At 40.4% G+C, this 18,091-nt stretch overlaps 1 protein-coding gene across 3 annotated transcripts in view; it reads right to left on the reverse strand.

The window, feature by feature from the left end:
- Nucleotides 1-18,091, reverse strand: part of NALCN (sodium leak channel, non-selective) — a 564,495-nt gene that overhangs the window by 16,934 nt on the left and 529,470 nt on the right. For all 3 annotated transcript variants that reach the window (XM_019524286.1, XM_019524284.1, XM_019524285.1), the window contains 7 exons: nucleotides 17,560-17,680; nucleotides 17,376-17,474; nucleotides 11,095-11,188; nucleotides 10,446-10,552; nucleotides 9,989-10,063; nucleotides 3,838-3,957; nucleotides 2,639-2,707 (listed from right to left, as the gene is read on the reverse strand). In XM_019524286.1, the coding sequence (XP_019379831.1) occupies nucleotides 2,639-2,707; nucleotides 3,838-3,957; nucleotides 9,989-10,063; nucleotides 10,446-10,552; nucleotides 11,095-11,188; nucleotides 17,376-17,474; nucleotides 17,560-17,680 (685 nt within the window). The remainder of the gene's footprint in view (nucleotides 1-2,638; nucleotides 2,708-3,837; nucleotides 3,958-9,988; nucleotides 10,064-10,445; nucleotides 10,553-11,094; nucleotides 11,189-17,375; nucleotides 17,475-17,559; nucleotides 17,681-18,091) is intronic.

Below are 18,091 nucleotides of genomic sequence, written 5' to 3' on the forward strand. Positions count from 1 at the left end.
CCAAAGTGCATGTGGTACAGACATTCCCCAGGTACAAATAGCTGAGGTGCAAGGTATGCCACCACTACTTGTCCCTGGGGAACCTAATTTCTATGCTCGTCTGGATGTAGCCATTATAGCCAGGTACAGACATTACACATAAACTGGTATAGGTGACCAAAAACCAGTCTACACCTGTAACAGAACAGAAGTTTGGTGCACATAGATGAATTTAAAAATGGCAGAACCTGGTCTAAGATAGACCTGGATAGATGTACACTCAAACGTAATTGATTTAAGTTAGACCAGTGCATCAAACTTCTACCAGATCCTTTATAGATTCATGTTAGGTTGCTGTCCATTGGCACCCCAGGTGCCTTTGCAGCCCCCCACTAGTCCCTCTCGCAGGAAGATGTGCTAGCACTTACCTGGTTCTTGGCTGCTCTGTCTGAGTAGCCCGTGGGCTGTAACAAAGCCAAACCAGCACAGACTCTCACCTCAGCCCCACCTTCTGCCTCCTGCCAGCTGCCAGCTGCAGGCAGGTGGGAGGAGAGAGAAGGGAGGCTTCTGTGTCCCTGCATGAGCCCTGGCACCAGCAGCAGCCAATGGCAGGACATGCCCAGCAGCTCAGGAGGCTTGCACCAGGCAGTTGGAAGAGGGAGGCTCCCATGAAGGAAGGACAGGGACCCTCAGAGCTTGGCACCTCTGGGGCTCTTCTGGAAGCTTAGGACTGGATGTGGGGGAGTGTCCATGGCGAAGCGACAAGGAGTTGGGGTTGTGCTTGTCTGTGCCCGGCAGCCAGTTGGGGTGGCCCAGGTGCTCAACATTCTCTGGCAGCCCAGGGAGCCTGCAGGGCATGCTGGGAAGCATGTGGGAGAGCCCCCAACCTGCTGGCCTCAGCCCATGCAGGCAGTCTGCACGCCCGCCCACTAAAGAGCGAACACGTGTTCTAGTCACTCCCGATCTAAGCTACGCTGCTGACAGAAACCTGCGCAGGTTTGATTGATTCCTCCTCAGGCTTCTTGAATGTCTGTACCTAGCCAAAGAGTCTGAGACTAGCAAAATTTGTGCTAAAAGAACGGTGGGGATGGTGCAGTAAAATGGTTTGGCTGATCTAGGACTGATGTTAATGAGTAAACAAGCCTAGAAAAATAGGTCAGGATGACACAAAATGAGGAACAGAAAATTAAAGAGAGGGACTGCACTCAATTTCAAAATCTGCACAGATAGATTCAGCTTATAAAATTTCTCAGACATTTTTGGCCTCTAATGTCTAAGCAGTCAGTGAGATACAATTCAGTAAAATACTTAGGAAATGGATTCTGATGGTGGATACTGCCTCTCTCATAAAGGCAGAGTAGGTATTTTAGAGTCATGACAGAGTTACTACTTTAGGTTTAATAACTAAAAATGTTTGGATGGCACAGAAAATTCTGTTTAGTGGAGCAATTTTCTTCAGAATTATGACAAATCTGGCAACTCATGTTGACTCATGCATCACCTTGCATTACGGCACACAAATCAGTAGGACTGAAACAGCTCTTAACATGAAAGTACAAATGACTAGGTTAAGGGTTTGGAAAAAATCCTTTATACTCAATCAAAAACCTTGAAGGTGATCTCTGGATCCAGCTTCATAGAACAAGCAAAGATTTTTTTTCTTTGACTTCCAAGGCTTTCTAGGCTCTGTGTACTTTTCTTCTGGATCTAGGGTGAGCAGACTCTGAGCCTTACTTATGCTTTACCCTTGCACCCCAATGCAGTAGTCCTTTTCTCTACTATTGCATTTAGTCTAATAGGTCAGTCTTCAGAGGAAATGTTTGGATCACCTGAACAGTTCTACGAGGAGACAAGGATATCACAGCTTACTAAACAGATATATTATTCTCTGTTAGGCATATAATAGCAATTCTGCTGTCAGTAACACTAGTGTAAATTTAGTGTAAATTTGCTTCTGTAAATTTGCCTAGTGTCAATTTAGCTCAGAGTAAAATCAAACTAATTCTAGTCACTAAAAGGAATTACTCTAAATTCATATCAGAGTTTACAAGAGTATATTTTGGCTCAAAACCTTAATTCACCGAGCATTAGTGTTTTAGCCTAGGGACACACATTACACATAAATCAGTTTAAGTGATCAGAAACTGGTTTAAACCTGTAACAGAACAGACATTCAGTGCACATAAACCAGCTAGAAAATGGCTGAAACTGGTTTGAGATAAATCTGTTTGAATGTAGTATCAGACTTAACTGATTAGGGTCAAACCGGTTTATGCAATGTTTGTCCCAGATCCTTTAAAAAGAAATAATTATAATACAGGTACACTGTATTACAGATACATTAAAAGGCTGAAAGTGCTGTAAATGGTACAACACGTTCAGAATTTTAGCTTGCAATCATTTTAACTGGTGTTATCTCCTAATTTTATATTTTGTAGGGAAAAAATATAGCATTTCTAGTAAGTGTAATTTATTATTGATATACACCTTACCTAAAAACTTGTCATTTTAAACACATCAAATAAAATGGCAAGAATAATAAAACAGAGAAGCAATGTATAAAATGGATATCTACGGAAACTTGTAGAAAAATAAATTGGCTAATTTTTCAATCTATATATAAGCACTGTACTGAAAGTTATTCTTAATTTGTACTTACATGCTTCCCACAAATTGAGAAAAATCTGAAGACAATTACACAGGCACCCATCATGTATGTGTATGCATTCTAGAATATAAACACAAGTCACTTCGTATTTCTATACAGTGTCCCTTAATGATTTCTTAAAAGCTTTTCATTTGGGATCAATCTTTGAATTATACAAAGCAATCAACATATTAAAAATAAAAAAATGGGAACTGGTAGCACCAATATTTCAATAACATAAGCTGAACAATAAAAAAGCAACAAAAGAGGCTAGACCACTTCAGCAACACTAACCCAGCCTCTCAACACCAGAAAAACCTCAGAGCTCTATTAACTAGGCTGTAATTATGTCCAACAGCCCAGTTCTATTTGTCTAGGCAGCTGTGGGTTTACAGAAACTCCACAGGCCTTTCAAGCTATTCAGCAGCAGGGGGCAAATTGAGGATACTGGGGACAAAGGGACAACACACAAGGCAGAGTTTCCTCTACAGCAGTGCTTGAGGCAGACAGCAGGTGAGCCCCCCAACAATGACTGGGTGGTGACTGCCACCACTGGGGATTGCTGATAAGAGTCAATCTGACCCTCCCTCTCCAGTGAAAGGAACTGCTCACACCCTTAAATGAGGGTGTGCAGCAACCTTTTCTTTTAAATTTGTGAAAAGGGTTTGGGGGCAGTGCTGGTCTTTTCTCTGGACAGGCTAATCCTTACATTTCCTGGATTAAATATAGTTTTGTAACCAAAAAAATCAATGGGCCAGATTCATTCCTGCACTTTTGTTGCTCTGTGCTGTTCAACAACATAGAACCTCTGTCTTGCTCACTCTCTCTCTGTCTCACCTGAATTCTCCCCAAGTGTCTCCTGTTCCCTCGCTCCCCATAAAACGGCTCCTGGTAATGTCTCCAAATTCCAGTGAGTCAGTTTCCTTTCCTCTCCTCATTCACATCTCACTTTGCACAAGGCCTGCCAACCCTCTTCAATATCAGTTAAATCTTTTCCATCTTGGATTATAAAAGAGAGGGAAGAAAACTCTAATTTCTTACTCTTCTAAACTGCCACCTTTTTTGGCACCCAGGGTCTCTTACCTAGGTCTTAGTTTTTTTGTATAAGATTCTTGAGATTTGGTAACTATATTTTGGTACAGTGTAGCTGTGGGTATACTGTTGGTGCCTAACAAATGATCATTGGAATTGCATTTTTTTATTAATCTTACCAGTAAGGCAAAGTGAAGTATCACCCATATAACACCAAGGGATGTTACCAGGAGATCATACCGATTTCTTCTGCTTTGCCAAAAGCCAGAAGGGGACATGGCAATAATCTTCATTGTCACCTAGGAAACAATAAAAGCAGTATTTTAATTATAAGTTCATAGCAAAACTTTATACTGCACTAGATAAAGTTTTGTTCCTTAGAAATTTTTGGTCGTGTTCAAGTTGTAAGTTGGTTTTAAAAAGTAAGAGTTTTACCAGTGCTAATATGACTAAACACTAATTAAAGCACAAGTTATAATTAAAATGCAGTCTTAATCCTACTCATAATCAGGGATCTGGGTTTTTCATTTGCTGTGGAAAAACACATATTTTCTCCTTTAAAGGGGAGCGGGATGGAGCCATGGGCAGCTTATCTGGGGGAGTGGGGGCCACTCCCCACCACTGTATGCTCTCCTGTGGCCAGGTCAGGCACCATAGGCAACGCATCAGATGGACATGGCAGGGACGTGCCTCCTCAGATTTCTGTGGCCACAGTAGGGCATAGGGGTGCAGCCTGGCCAGACCAGCACTGGGCAGGAGCTGCCTCTGTGGCCCAGCAGACAGGACCCAGTGCAGGAGAGTGGAGTGGGACAGGGAGGCTCATTGCTGCAGCCACTGCTGTAAGACCCATGCCAGCCACACTGCTATGGCTGCCAAGGTGAGGCACCCTCTGGCTGCTGCTGCAGTGAGGGTGGCTTCTGTCCCTCCACACTGTGGAGTTAGTTAGGGGATGCCTCACCATGATGCCATGGATGCCCCACACACCCCTCTGCCCCACATACATCTTCCCTGCCCCAAACCCCCCACCCCACACCCACCTCCCTGCCCCACACACTAGGGGGCTGGGGGTCAGCAGGTCATGACTGAGGGGCACCAGAAGGGCTGGTGAGGGTGGGGGGCTACAGGTTGGGAGTGAGGGGCAATGGCAGGGCTGGAGGACCTGTGGCTTGGGAGTGAGGGGCACTGGCATATCAGGGCTGCTCAGTGCCACAAAGCAGCGGGGGGCTGGGAGAATAGCTGCAGCTGGACCTGTGTTCTGGTGCATGAAGGGGGCCGGGGGAGCTCTGTTTTTCTATGATAAAAAAAATAAAAATCAAACACCAAAATATATAGTAATTAGCATTGATTTTATTATAATGAGTGGGGCACAGGTAGACTTCCACATTGCTTTAAAATCGTAAATATATCAATAAACCATCATGTTCAATTGATACCTTTATATATATAGTGATGTTTCATTTTAATCATGGAAAAATGTGAATTTGGGGTTTTTGTCAGAATTTTCGATTTTTTAACAGAGAAAACCAGGATCTCTGTCATAATGCATACACACATACTGTAATTATGTACAGGGATATATATATATATATTCATTCATGTAAATTTTATGTAAAAGCATTTACAACAAAAGTTATAACTATGTTATATAACTTATATGTCTCATGTATTGCAAATGAATTTTACACCAGCTGCCTCCTTGCTACTTCACTCTATGGCTGTTTGCAGATGTTAAAAAACAAACAAACCATGCTTTACTGGAAGAAGCAGTGTGTTACTTCAACCTGGCTTTGCAGTGCCTGTATAGATTGGCCACTTCAGCAGGGCTTTTTGGTGCTATCTAAAGCTAAGTCAAACAGCTATTAGAAGCGCCAAAAAAGCTTCCTAAAACACCCAATCTATACAGATGTCAGGTGAGCCATGGCCAATAAATGCATTGCCTCTCCTGGGCATGCGCTGGGCTCAGTGTGGAAGCATGCTGAGTTTAAAGTGCAGGTTTTTTTTCTTTTAACATTTACAGGCATCCAGTATGAGCTCCATCCAGGCTCAAAGCATTGGAGAGAAAATAGGATGGGCCAAAAAGTGTGGTGAATTCCACAATTTTTTCTGGTTAACACAGGGATCAAAATGGTTGACATTTCTAACACAGCTGCAAGAAGGAAGTGTAAGAATTGGCTCTGTTTAGAAAGAACAATAGTATTTAGTGATTGTACTTGTGATTCAAGTTGAAGATAGATCACCTTTGTGCACATATAGGTAACCCTTAACTTTATGTACCAATAGCTTAAGAGTTACAACACAAAAGCAATAATAATTAGACTTTAATTAGATGTTTTTTTTTTTCTCAATATTGTTATTTAAGAGCGTTTTCTTAATTCCCAAAGGTAAACTGTCTTTAAAGACATATTTGTTTGGGCAAAAATTTGACTAATGATTTGCAGGTTTTCCAATACTTTTTCATTCAAGCCTGACTACAAAACGCTGGGTAGTATTCTCAGTTTTTATAATTTGCACAGTTTTCCAATTGTAGGGGAAGAAAGGTAGGAGAAGGGTTTATGCATCACTCCACAAATAAATATTTCCTTCTGTTAGCAGCATGCCTTCACTTTACATACTAGAATTTTCTTTTCCTTCCTTCTGTCTTTTTTAACATCTACTCTAAGAAGTGCAATTCCCGCTTCCCACAGATGTTTTCAAGATATTATATTATATAATATAAATTTGGTCTCACCTGACCTTGTTACTACTAAAGTTTTATCTCCTTGTAGTTTGTAGCTGTCTCCAGTGTTAACACCTAGCACCTATAGTACTTGAGGCCTTTAAGGAAGTTTCTACTGATGCTAGCAATTGAAAAGGGGATCCTTTCACCACAGCTGTTTGAGATCTCCTCAGTGCTTCTTTGACCTGATCCAAGAATGGCAGTGTGTCACTGCTGGGCTCTACCAAGCTATGCAGTTAGATGTGGCCTTCCTCAGATCCTGTGCTGTCAGAGCCAGGCTCTTCCTGGCTGGGTGGTGCTGGGTCCATGGTGGGGGGGTGAGGGCTCCAGGCATGGGGGTTGACTATCCTCGCAGCAGGACATACAAGCTGCAGTGCTCGCTGCTGGGGTCAGTGTTGCAGGGGCAGGGGGGAAGAGAGGAACCCCAGCTGGCTCCAGCCCTGTCCAGGCCAGACCAGGATCGTACTAAGCATAACTATGTGACTGTTCAAAACATGTTCTAACTTGTAATACGGCATAACTATGTGACTGTTCAAAATATGTGCTAGATGTCCAGGGATGACAAGGTCCTTAATTTCAGTTTGCAATTCTTTGCCAAGATGCTACCAGTATTCATTTGCAACTAGTGTTTTAATTTATATTCCTACCTTTCCTATTAAGATGTAATCTGCTTAGAAACTCTACAGAATGTTTTATCTTTCCTGCCCAGAACTCCTTTGATGTCAATAATGAGACGTTATCTTTGGTCTCTTATTGTTGGTTGTGACCCTGATCCCATGGAAGAAAGAGCCTTCACTTCCTTCCTATTTCATTGTCAGAAGATCTGTCAGTTTGTCCAAACATGGAATTGAATGGAATTTCTATTATGAACACTTTGAACCATTTGAATTTTGTCTTGGACTTGACTTCTACTTCTTGCCCACTAGGAAATCAATCCCTGGCTGAGAACAGCGGCCGTGTAGAGTAATTGTCATAAACAAGTCAACATTTATCAAGCAACAGTTACCTCTCAGAGATTCTACAGCAATGTCTCTCAATCAAGGTGCTGTGGCACCCTGGGGTACTTTGGGAGCCTTTCAAGGATGCCACATGGCACCACACTGTATTAGTGTTGTTAGGTGTGCAAGTGTGATTCACAACATAAATCCAGAGATTTCAGATAGGAATCCATAGTGTTAGACACATTCTGACCTGGTGTAGTCTTTTTTGAGCTCTTTGCAACAGAAGAATTTCTTATTTTTCCATAGTCAAAAATGAGTGAAAACTAAGAGCTGGCATTTTCCAAGGGGTACCTTGAGTCTAGAAAGTTTGAGAACCATTGTTCAAAAGTATTTTGCCATACTTAGATCAAGAAATAAATAAGAACAATAATAGACCCTGTAGTAACTACTGAAATTATAATGATGACCACTGTAGAAGTAATTTGCTTCTCTAGAACAGAACTATAGAATTTGATACAAAATTATTATTAATATAATATATTATAATATAATAGAGAAACTAATGACCCTGGTGAGAATTTTATAAATTGGTTAAAAATGTACAAAAAGAATATGATTGTGCAATTCAGTAAAGCAGCTACAACTGTAATGATCGTGTATCATACTTGAAGCCCTACCATTTACTATCTTGCCAGCAAAATAGGATCTATTTACCTGCTATTTTTCTTACGCACATAGAGGAGATGAGTTAACTGACTGGTGACAAATGTCTGCATAGACATTAGGTTAATTCCCTAATCCCATTAAGATTAGGGATAAACTCTTGATACAAATTAGCCTACCTTTCTTTCTTTTCCTCACAAATGTTGTGCATCCAAAATGTCACAACTTGCATTTAGAGCTAGTGAATATATTTTCTGAAGCCCAGGTGAAGTCCCAGGAAATTATTTCTGTGGCAGAATGGGAGAATAAGGATTGCTTGCTGAATTAAAGATTGCCTATGTGTACCCCACAGATCAAACCTAGCTATGTCTGCTTGTTTTCTCAGTGGCATTGATTCTTCTTGGGCAAGAAAGGAAGAAACAACAAGAGATGATATAAATAAGGCTACTACAAGCGTGCCACTTCATTGTTTATACAGCACTGGGACATAGGAACTGTTATTTTGGATTAAACCATATATTTCACTATCCTGCCTGTGATAGTGGTCACTACTGGAGTTTCAGGTGAAAGTGCAAAAAACCTTGCAAAGGAATTAGAGAATAATTTACCAATAGAGAAAGTTTTTTCTTAAATTCTATAAGTTTGTGGTTGGTTTACAAGCTTAAAAGATGTATATTCCTTCTTATTTTGAGTTTATCCAGTGTCACTATGGATATCATTATCCATATAAATATCTAATCCTTGTTTAAGTCCTACTCAGCTCTGAGAGTATCTCAGATCTTGTGAAAGTTTCACAGGTTAATTATACCTTGCCAAGATGATTTTGGTTGTCATGTTTGCCAGGCAGCTAGTTATAGAAAACTCATTTCTTTTTTCATGGGTATAAGAAATACTTTTTTTTAGGATGGGAGAAGAGGATTCATATGATAAAGAGCTTAGTTCAGTGGGCATGTAGGGAGCAGATCATGGATCATGGCTCTGCCGCAGACCTTAGCCCCTGGCCCATACCCTGAATAGGAAAGCACAGGGTAAGCATTAGGGGTGTGTGAAACAGGCTGTATTCGATTCGGATTCAGACCGAATCAGTGACAGTGATTCGATTAGTTGATTTAGATCACTGCCCCAATTCAATTCGGCTGAATCCGAATCTGCAGATTCGATGCTGATTTGGGCAATCAGCGATACAGCCATAGACACAGCTTTAAATGTTTTTTCTACATAACTTGAGGTACCAGGTGTGGCTTGTGAACACTGAGACGGTGAGGCAGATGGAGCACTGGGGGGCCCTCTGTGTGCTTGGCGGTGAACTTCTGCCAAGTACTTTCAGTTCACTTCCAGGTCTGCTGCGGAGCTTGTGCCCCGTCCCCCTCCCCGTAGCAGTCTCCCGGCTTGGCAATCAGCCGTGAGGGGACCCCAGGTGCTTCCCCCAGACCCAGGAGGCACCTGTCACTGAGCCAGGAGGGCATGGGGGTGGGGTGGGGGGGCCCTGTGCACTCCCCAGAGGACCCAGAAATGGACTGGAAGTGCTTCTGATCCACTTCCAGGTCTGCTGCTGAGCATGTTAGGGACCCCCCCCGCTCCTGTGGGATGCTAGATCTGCCCCATCATCTCAGCATTCACGAGCCACCTGGTACCTTGAGGTATGTAGAAAAAACATTTAAAGCTCTGTCCATGTCCGAACCGTCGAATCTTTCCAAATCTCTCCGAATCGATTTGGAAGGTTCCGATTTGATTTGGAGAGATTAAAGGATCTCCTGACTTGATTCGGAGATTTGGCCACTGAATCAGTCCGAATCTCTACCAAATCGAATCAGCGGCTGAAGCTTCACACAGCCCTCGTAAGCACAGCTACACAGTGCAAACAGAATCCAAACTGTGTGTTTAAGTTCCCCAGTTGCTTGGCTTTATAAATGCCGCTTGAATATATAGCAGGGAAACAGGACTTAGAAATCAAAATTAAATATACAAAACCTAGTCTTAATCTGAATAAAACATATTTTATCACTGTACCTCCAGGACAAAAATGAAGGTGAAGACAACAGACATTGTTGCTAAAGGAACAGTCACTGGATCTTCAGCATCCCACTGAAATGGGAAAAAAAGAAATCAGCTTGCAACCACTTTAATTTTATTTCATTATTTATTGTTGCTCTACATTCTATTTTTAACGTAACTAATATATTCAGGCAGGAATGGCATTTGGATGCAATCCTTCTCTCAAACGGAACTATAGTTTAATGAGAAATTAAAAACGGTAGAGCAGATCATCAGTGGGTATAAGCTGGCACAGCTCCATTGACACATACATTGATTTGTGCCATTTGAGGCTTTGGCTGCTGTATTTAGCAATAATACATTCCCCTCAGTTCAATACAAGCTATGGCCTACTTTATAATTCACTGTTTTAAAAAAAATGCAGCACACATGTTTTACCACTATTGCAAGATGCCCCAAGAAACAAGAATACCTTAACTGACAGCAACACAGACTGGGCCAGAACAAGTACAGCAATGGTCCTCTTGAAAAATGGATGCTGTGTTATATCATACATTTTAGCTCTGAAGCTATCATTATCTGAAAAAGAAAGAGTTAAATAAGAGGAGTTAAATATACAGAGCACTATTTTCTCTCTCTTGTTTCTTGACACATTTTTTCTTACCCTTTAATGGCAATCTAATTCTTGCTCAGTCCTGAAATACATTTCTAATTTTCTGCTATGATTTCACTGATCAAATAGTGCTCTGAACATGTAATTTCAAATACTGAACAGCAATGTTGCATGAAGGCTTTGGCACTGGCAGGGCAAGTGCATCATTCAGTTGCTGTCAGGCTAATACATTCCATTCATATCATTAACAGGCAAGTGCAAATATATCTCATTTAAAATTTCATTTTTTCATTAAGGCTTATCCTAAAACCATCGAAGCACAACCTTTTTTGGGGGGTTGATTTTAATAGCCTTGTGCAGAGATCTGTAGTTGGAGCCTGTTTCCACATTAACTTATGCACAACCTCCTAGTGGCCTCACAATTACAGTTTTAATTTGAATCTTAAGACTCCTGGGGAATTATGAACACGAGGGCTCAACATGAATAAAATCAGAATATCTTTGATACCCGGACGAGGTGGGAGATGAAGTGGTTGTGCTATCTTCAGTCTGCTTTTCAGATCTTCCCAGCGTCTCTGATCTACAGTCAGCAAAGCTGTACCCTTAATAAACAAAGGAAAGCATAAACCATCTTCTGTCATATAAACTCTAGAACATTTAAATGTTGTAAACATGAAAACAACAGTCTCTTTGGTGTTTCAAATAAAGTTACATACACAACTTTCTTTGAATAACACAGTATTTGGGTAAAGGGGTCAAAGTATCAGCCCTACACTCAAGAGGATTTCCAAATGCATTAGCTGTGAGTTTCTGGGACTCAACTCAGCAGGTGCAGTTGTTGCTCTTTGTAGCAGAGGCCCAGCAGGGGTAGGGAAACCCTGCAGGAGGTTTTCCATTTGACTGAACACCATTTGCTAGGGAACACTGTTTTAAACAGTAGTTGATTTTGTCTGGATTTTGCTGTAGAAAATCTTGCAGCTTGTCAGCACTGCTATCATTTGTCAGGAAACAAGCCCTCTAGAAAACTGCTGTAATACACCACCCTTCCTATGCTCATAGTATAATTGAAATAAGATAACAGTATGCTATGAGTCTGTCTTCCATAAAGGAAACCCAAGAAAAGGTGAAGATATGACTTTAGGGGTGGTAGCTATGGGGAGTACACATAAATGTGTTTTGATAGCATAGAATGATTCTATTTAAAATGACCTTAAACCATAATAAGATCTTTATCACTCCAGAGACCTGTAAAATCTCATGGCAAGAGTCTGGAGCTGACATAAACAGCAAAGACCTTTTAAAAATAAATGTCACAGGTAGCTCTCTGATACTGAGTCCATGAGCACTTAACCATCCTAAACTGTGTGAGGAGTGGGGTGATCTTTGGTGTTTGCCACGGCTTCTCCAGGCTCTGGAATTGTGATTCACATAAATGGCTGACTGGGCCACTGATAAGGTCAGGAGAGCTCCCTCTGTAGTGGACATAATCTCTTTATGGAATTAGGGAAGAAATATGGGAAGATATTCCCTTAAATTGAAAGAGACTGATAGATATAATACTTATTAACTGTAGTCAAGCCAAAAACCAGACAGTATAGGAAGTATGAAATTAAGAGAGATTCCATAATCACAAATTCATTAAAATAAATGATCTGTCTATATTTATTCTTAGACAGCTTTTATGGCAGAGAAGATAGATATGGTAAAATAAAAATGAAATTTAGCAAAAAATGTACAAATACTTGCACCACAGACAGATCTGTGTCTCAGGAACAGTCCACCTCTTTACCTAGCTGGTCATGTGAGGAACACAAAGCACTGCCTGGTTCCCTTTCTTCTTTGCTTATGGACCAAATTCAGACCCTGTCTGAATTCATATGTTGGCACTGCCATGATCCAGAGACACAACAAGCAGTTTCTGTGCCCAGGGCAGCAGTGGCTGGGGCAGCAGCAGCAGCCAGACTCACAGCAGTACTGGTCAAATTCTCGTACTCCCTCAAAACTGGCACCTGGGGCTAGTGCCTCAGTTACCTATACTCAGTTGTGCTACTGCTCACAACAGATAGGAATTTGCATCTATATCTCTTAACCAAGTGCTACATTTTTTGCAGGACTGACACTAAATTTGTCATATTCAAAATATCACAGTATATTCAAAATACCTCACTTACACTCCCCATGTAACTGGATTCTTATTAAGTATTTTGATTTGGATAAGTTACTCTTGTGCATCATTGGAATTGTTGCCTCCCTGTTCCCATTCTCTTCTAATCATGGGCAACTGGTGTTTCATGAGTCTGGAGGAGGCACCAGCAGGGTATGACTGGGGGGGGTCCCCCAGCTGTCAGCTGCGGTCCCCCAGTGACCGATCGCTGAGCATGCCAGGGGCACATGTGGCACAGTGGCGATGGAACTGCTGGCACTTCCACCACCAGTGAAGCCGATTTTAGGGGGGACCACAAGCGCTCTCCATGCCCCCATACCAGCCGGAGTGCTCGCTGTCAAGGGGGGCACCAGTGTTCTTGGGGGGAGGCATGCCCCCCCCCATATCTGCCCTATGCATCACCTATGCTTCTAACAGATGAGTTTTCTGGCCTGAGTATCTCTCCTATAGCTTACCAGAGTGACACCCACAAGCCTGCACGTCCTTTCTCACGTAAGAAGCAAGATGAAAAAGGGAGACTGACATTTCATATTGACCAGAGACCCTGCTCTATATAGGAGAACAGGGCCATAAGTAACCTGAGCTATTGCTCCCACAAGACACCCCTGCAACATTTTAAAATCAAAATATTTCAATTGTTATTCAGATTATATTGATTTCCAGCAAAAATATTGCTTTTAAAAAATTGCTAAAAAAAGACAAATCAATTCTTTTTTATGGACAAGCCCACCATCTTTCAACCAATTCTAAAATCAAAATTTCTGTGAAAGACCAACAGCGTGACTATTTACTTTTCAGAGTATGCCATTTAATCCCATAGTGTATAAAGTTTTATTTCTTGCCTCCTGAATTAGATTTTTGATTATCACCACCCACTATTTTACACTTGATCAACTCCTGGACATTTCAATTATTTCAGACTAGTTGAATGTCAGTTCTTGTCCATCATATAAAGACAGTTTTTTTCTTCAGGGTAATTCACTAAAGATTCCACTCTTTCAATGGGAGTGAATCCTTAGCAGGTTCTTTATCAAAGTAAATAAATAAAAGGTAGACCTTGAAAAGAAAAAATATGAAGGAAAACTGCAATATTTCAATACATAAACTGAAATGATTGTAAGTAATTAAAAAACATATGAATGAAATAATTGATGAATGATTTATGCCCTATGGATTTTTATTGGCATGTAAATTATATGGAAATACTGCATTCAATTTTTCCATGTAATCTGCAGGGAATTGTGATTAGTGTTATTAACAAACAGGTTTCTTCATTTGCAAGCAAATGTTTGTCTAGTATTCAGTTAAGGCACAAGGGGACTGGTGCAGTCAGTTGTTGAAACTCTAGACAGTGTCTGGAAAAAGTACAAAGTGAGCAGAAAAGATCAATGAGTAATGATAAATGGACAAATAAGAGGACTCTGGAAATAATGGGGATATATAACTCATGGTAGTAGACCACAGGCTTCCACACTGACTTCATCAGCTCGACCAGGGACAGTTTTTGCCAAGATAAATGGCTGTCTGAACCTTCTCATGAGCTCACTCTCCTTTTATGCCTTAAAAACATACCTTTCTGTTTCAACTGATTTCAAATTAACCCTCACCATTTCTCATTTTCCACTGGAATTTGAGTTCTCTTATGCCTTTAATACTGAATGTCTCAGCAAGAGAAAATAAAGTGTGAACTGGGAATGCTGTTCAGATATCTGTAGGGGGAAATATTTTTCATCATTCACATTTAAATTTCTAACACTAAAACAAATATTCATATCAGATTCACACGAGCCTATTAGAGAGATTGTCAGTTAAGTGCTATATAGAATGGACCAAAGACAGGATTTTATTTTGCGTTAATGTACTCCTGTTCTCTACAGCCTAGTATCTCAAACCTGAGAGAGAAGTATGTGATGTGAGAAACAAAAGATATTGTACATATGAAATATCAAGAATGGATACATGATAGCTACCACTTATGTTCACCATTTGGAGGGATGGATATACACAGTGATCTGAATTTGGGAGATCCAAAATGAATCTTACAGAGTTAGTGGGAGCTGGGAGACTGAAACATCTTGTAGGACAATAGGGCTAACCTTTTTGGCAGGCATGCTACAAAGTAAGCCCTACACCCTCCCTGGGTGTTACTTCAAGACCCTTCCCCTCCCTGATTTATTGCTCTGCTTTCTTCCCCTGCCTTGTGCTCCCCACTTGATCTGCTGCTCTGCTTTCTTCTCCCTGCCCTATCTGCCTCTGTTTTCCCTGCTCCCTCCCCATGCCACATGCAGGGCATGTCTAAATGTTCATTAATGCACCATTGCTACTGTGCATTAAATTAGTACTTTTAGTATGAGGTACTACATAAAGGCACATTAGCCTGTGCTAAAATGCAGTAGCTAAGGCGAACTTTTTTTTGTGACACTTAATGTGTAGTAGACTAATTCTATGGCGCATTAGTGCATTAGCACGGTTTTTGCTGTGACATGCTAATGCACAGTAGAATAGGCTACTGCATCTCATGTAGACATGTCCACAGTGCCACAAGTTGGCCAACCCTATTGTAGGAGATAAACTACACTTAACAAGATTGGGTCTGTTGTCTGCATAATAATGCAATTAAAGATGTCAAGTGCAACAAGTACATTTTTACACTCACGTAGTTCATACAAAATTGCAAGAAAAATGCAAAAATGCATACCTGTTCACATCAGAATATTAGGATAAAAAAAAATCTCACTTATAGTTCAGTCAAACGTACATTTACTCAAGCATTGTCAAATACCATTTAGAAAGGAACAACACAAAAATGTATTTTTGTCATGTTACCTATTCATTCCACATGCTTACGGATAAACTTTTTAGGAGATAACTGTAGAAAGTTTGAAGGGAAATTAAGAAGCCATTTTTGAAGCAGGGGTACACATAAAGCATGTTAATAGGGACTACAATAACATTTAAATCAGTGATCAATGCATATCTATAAAGATATATTAAGGGACACAAAAGAAATATTAGAAGGAAATTAACCTTTCAAATCATAATATTTTAATGGCCTGTGACTTATATCAGGTTGCTCAATCTTCTTCAAACTTTGGTGAGAAATTTAGCCACCATTATACCTCTTCAGTCATCAGTATACATATGGCAATTTTAATACTTTAAATTTAGCCATCATTATACATCTGGCAATTTTAAAGGCAATGCAGTATTACATAGCAGAATCATAAGGGGATGAAGAAAAAAGGGCTTTTAAAAGAACTTTGTTGTAGCCTTGACACTTGAGAAATTTCTGTCATGTGTAACTCACTTATCTGTATTTGTTCAACTTTTGCAACTAAAAGGAAACTGAGGGAGTATCTGTTTATGATATTCCTCAGATAAATATTTTACTACGAATTATTATGCTGATTAAGCTTGAATATGAGCCAATAGTATTCTCTTGTTGCAAAATAAAAGCCAGCAGCACATTGGGTTGTATTAACAGGCATGTCTCTTGTAAATCAAGGGAAGTGATTCTTCTACTTTTTTCAACACTGGTGAGGCCATAGCCTGGAGTACTGTGTCCAGTCTGGGATCCCACACTTCAGAAAGGATGTAGACAGATTGGAAAGAGTCCAGCACAGAGGAACGAAAATGATTAGAGACTTGGAAATCATGACTTGAGGAAAGGCTGAAAAAGCTATATGCCCCCTCATATTGACAATATTTCATAGAAGCAGGACATTGGATGCTGTGAGTCCCCTGACCTATCCATGGCAGGTTAGGGTGTTAGGTTATGTGTTGTGTCAGGCTTGACAGTAGTCTTTTGTAAAATTTAGATTATGGTTTGTACAGAATGGTTTGAATAGGAATTATCCTGCCTCAGGCAGGAGGTTGAATTAAATGATATCTGGAGGTCCCTTCGTGCCCTGCTTCTCTATGATTCTATGATTAAGTCTGAAGAAGAGAAGGCAGAGGGGGATTTGATAACAGTTGTCAAAGACTTGAAGGGCCATTATAGAGAGGGTGGAGCTAGCTTTTTCTCTGTACCGGCAGGGGACAGGACTAGAAGCAATGGTCTCAGAATGCAGTAGAGGAAATTTAGGTTGGAGATTAGGAAGAACTTTCTGACTATGAGGATGGTTAAGCATTGGAACAAGCTACCTAGAGAAGCTGTTGGGAATCTTCATTCTTGGACATTTTCAAGAGCAGATTAAGCAGACATTTGATTGGGATGATTTAGTCAGGGATGATCTTGCCTTAAGCAGGGGTCTTGCCTAGACCTCTTACAAACTAAAAACGAGCATATATATATATTTTAGTATGAGTATTAATCTGTACACTTGACTGGTAAGCAAGCTTTCTTTTTAGTTTCAATGCTGGAGAATTAATTGTCTTGTTGTTGTCTACTTTAACCTCTATATTCCACAGCCTGTCAGGAAAAAGGGGGTGTAACTGGAATATGAGCACTGGATACTAAAATAGCATGATCCTAAAGCAAGAATGAATTTCTCAGATTGTAACATGCTTATATTAGAAATGCTACATCTTATCTTACATTGCACAGTGTGTGTCAGATGACATTTAGAGCTAACAGCAAAGTAAGAAACTATTCCATGCATAAGATACAAAAACGCAATCACTACCTTGTTTTCATTGAAATTAGCAATGACAACTCCAACGAAGAGGGTCAATCCAATCATACAGCCCAAGAATACAAAAACATGAATGTAGATTCCATGGATCTGCATGTATAACAAACATAATTATTCATTTAAATAAATCCCAGTAGGCTCGAAGGGATTCAAAGAATTTAATGCATTTGCTTACCGGCCCTACACGATGAATAATAACATCTCTGACTTCTACCCAGCCTTTTAATGACAGAACTTCAAAGAGTGCCAACATGGCATTTCCCACATTGTCAAAATTAAAATTCCGAGGATTTGCCCTGAAATAAAGCAAAGGCACGAGAGCACTTTAACTTGCTTCCAGAGAGGCAGATCTTGAGCATCTTGCAGCTTCTCTAAGTCCGTTACACAATGCAGCTAAAAAATGACTCATAATAATAAAACAGCAACAACAGCATCTGGAATTCCTATATTATACATAGGCTGCTTTATTTATACACATTTAGGATCTTCATAAGTATATACTGTGATGTATTGTTCCTCATCTCCTATATGGGATCCTGTTTGGGTATACACAAGCATTACATTTAGATTGACCTAATTAAGGTTAGGTTGATCTAAACACTCCAGAGTGCAGATATTCACAGGGCTTAGGTAGCTCTAAAAATGGTGTGCCTGATCTAAAATTAGTTAACCTTAGAGGCAAAGTCACTTTAGGTAAAGGGTTAACC

This window comes from Gavialis gangeticus, unplaced genomic scaffold (assembly GCF_001723915.1).
Source record: "Gavialis gangeticus isolate Ggan-Ray unplaced genomic scaffold, GavGan_comp1, whole genome shotgun sequence".
Lineage (NCBI taxonomy): Eukaryota > Metazoa > Chordata > Crocodylia > Gavialidae > Gavialis > Gavialis gangeticus.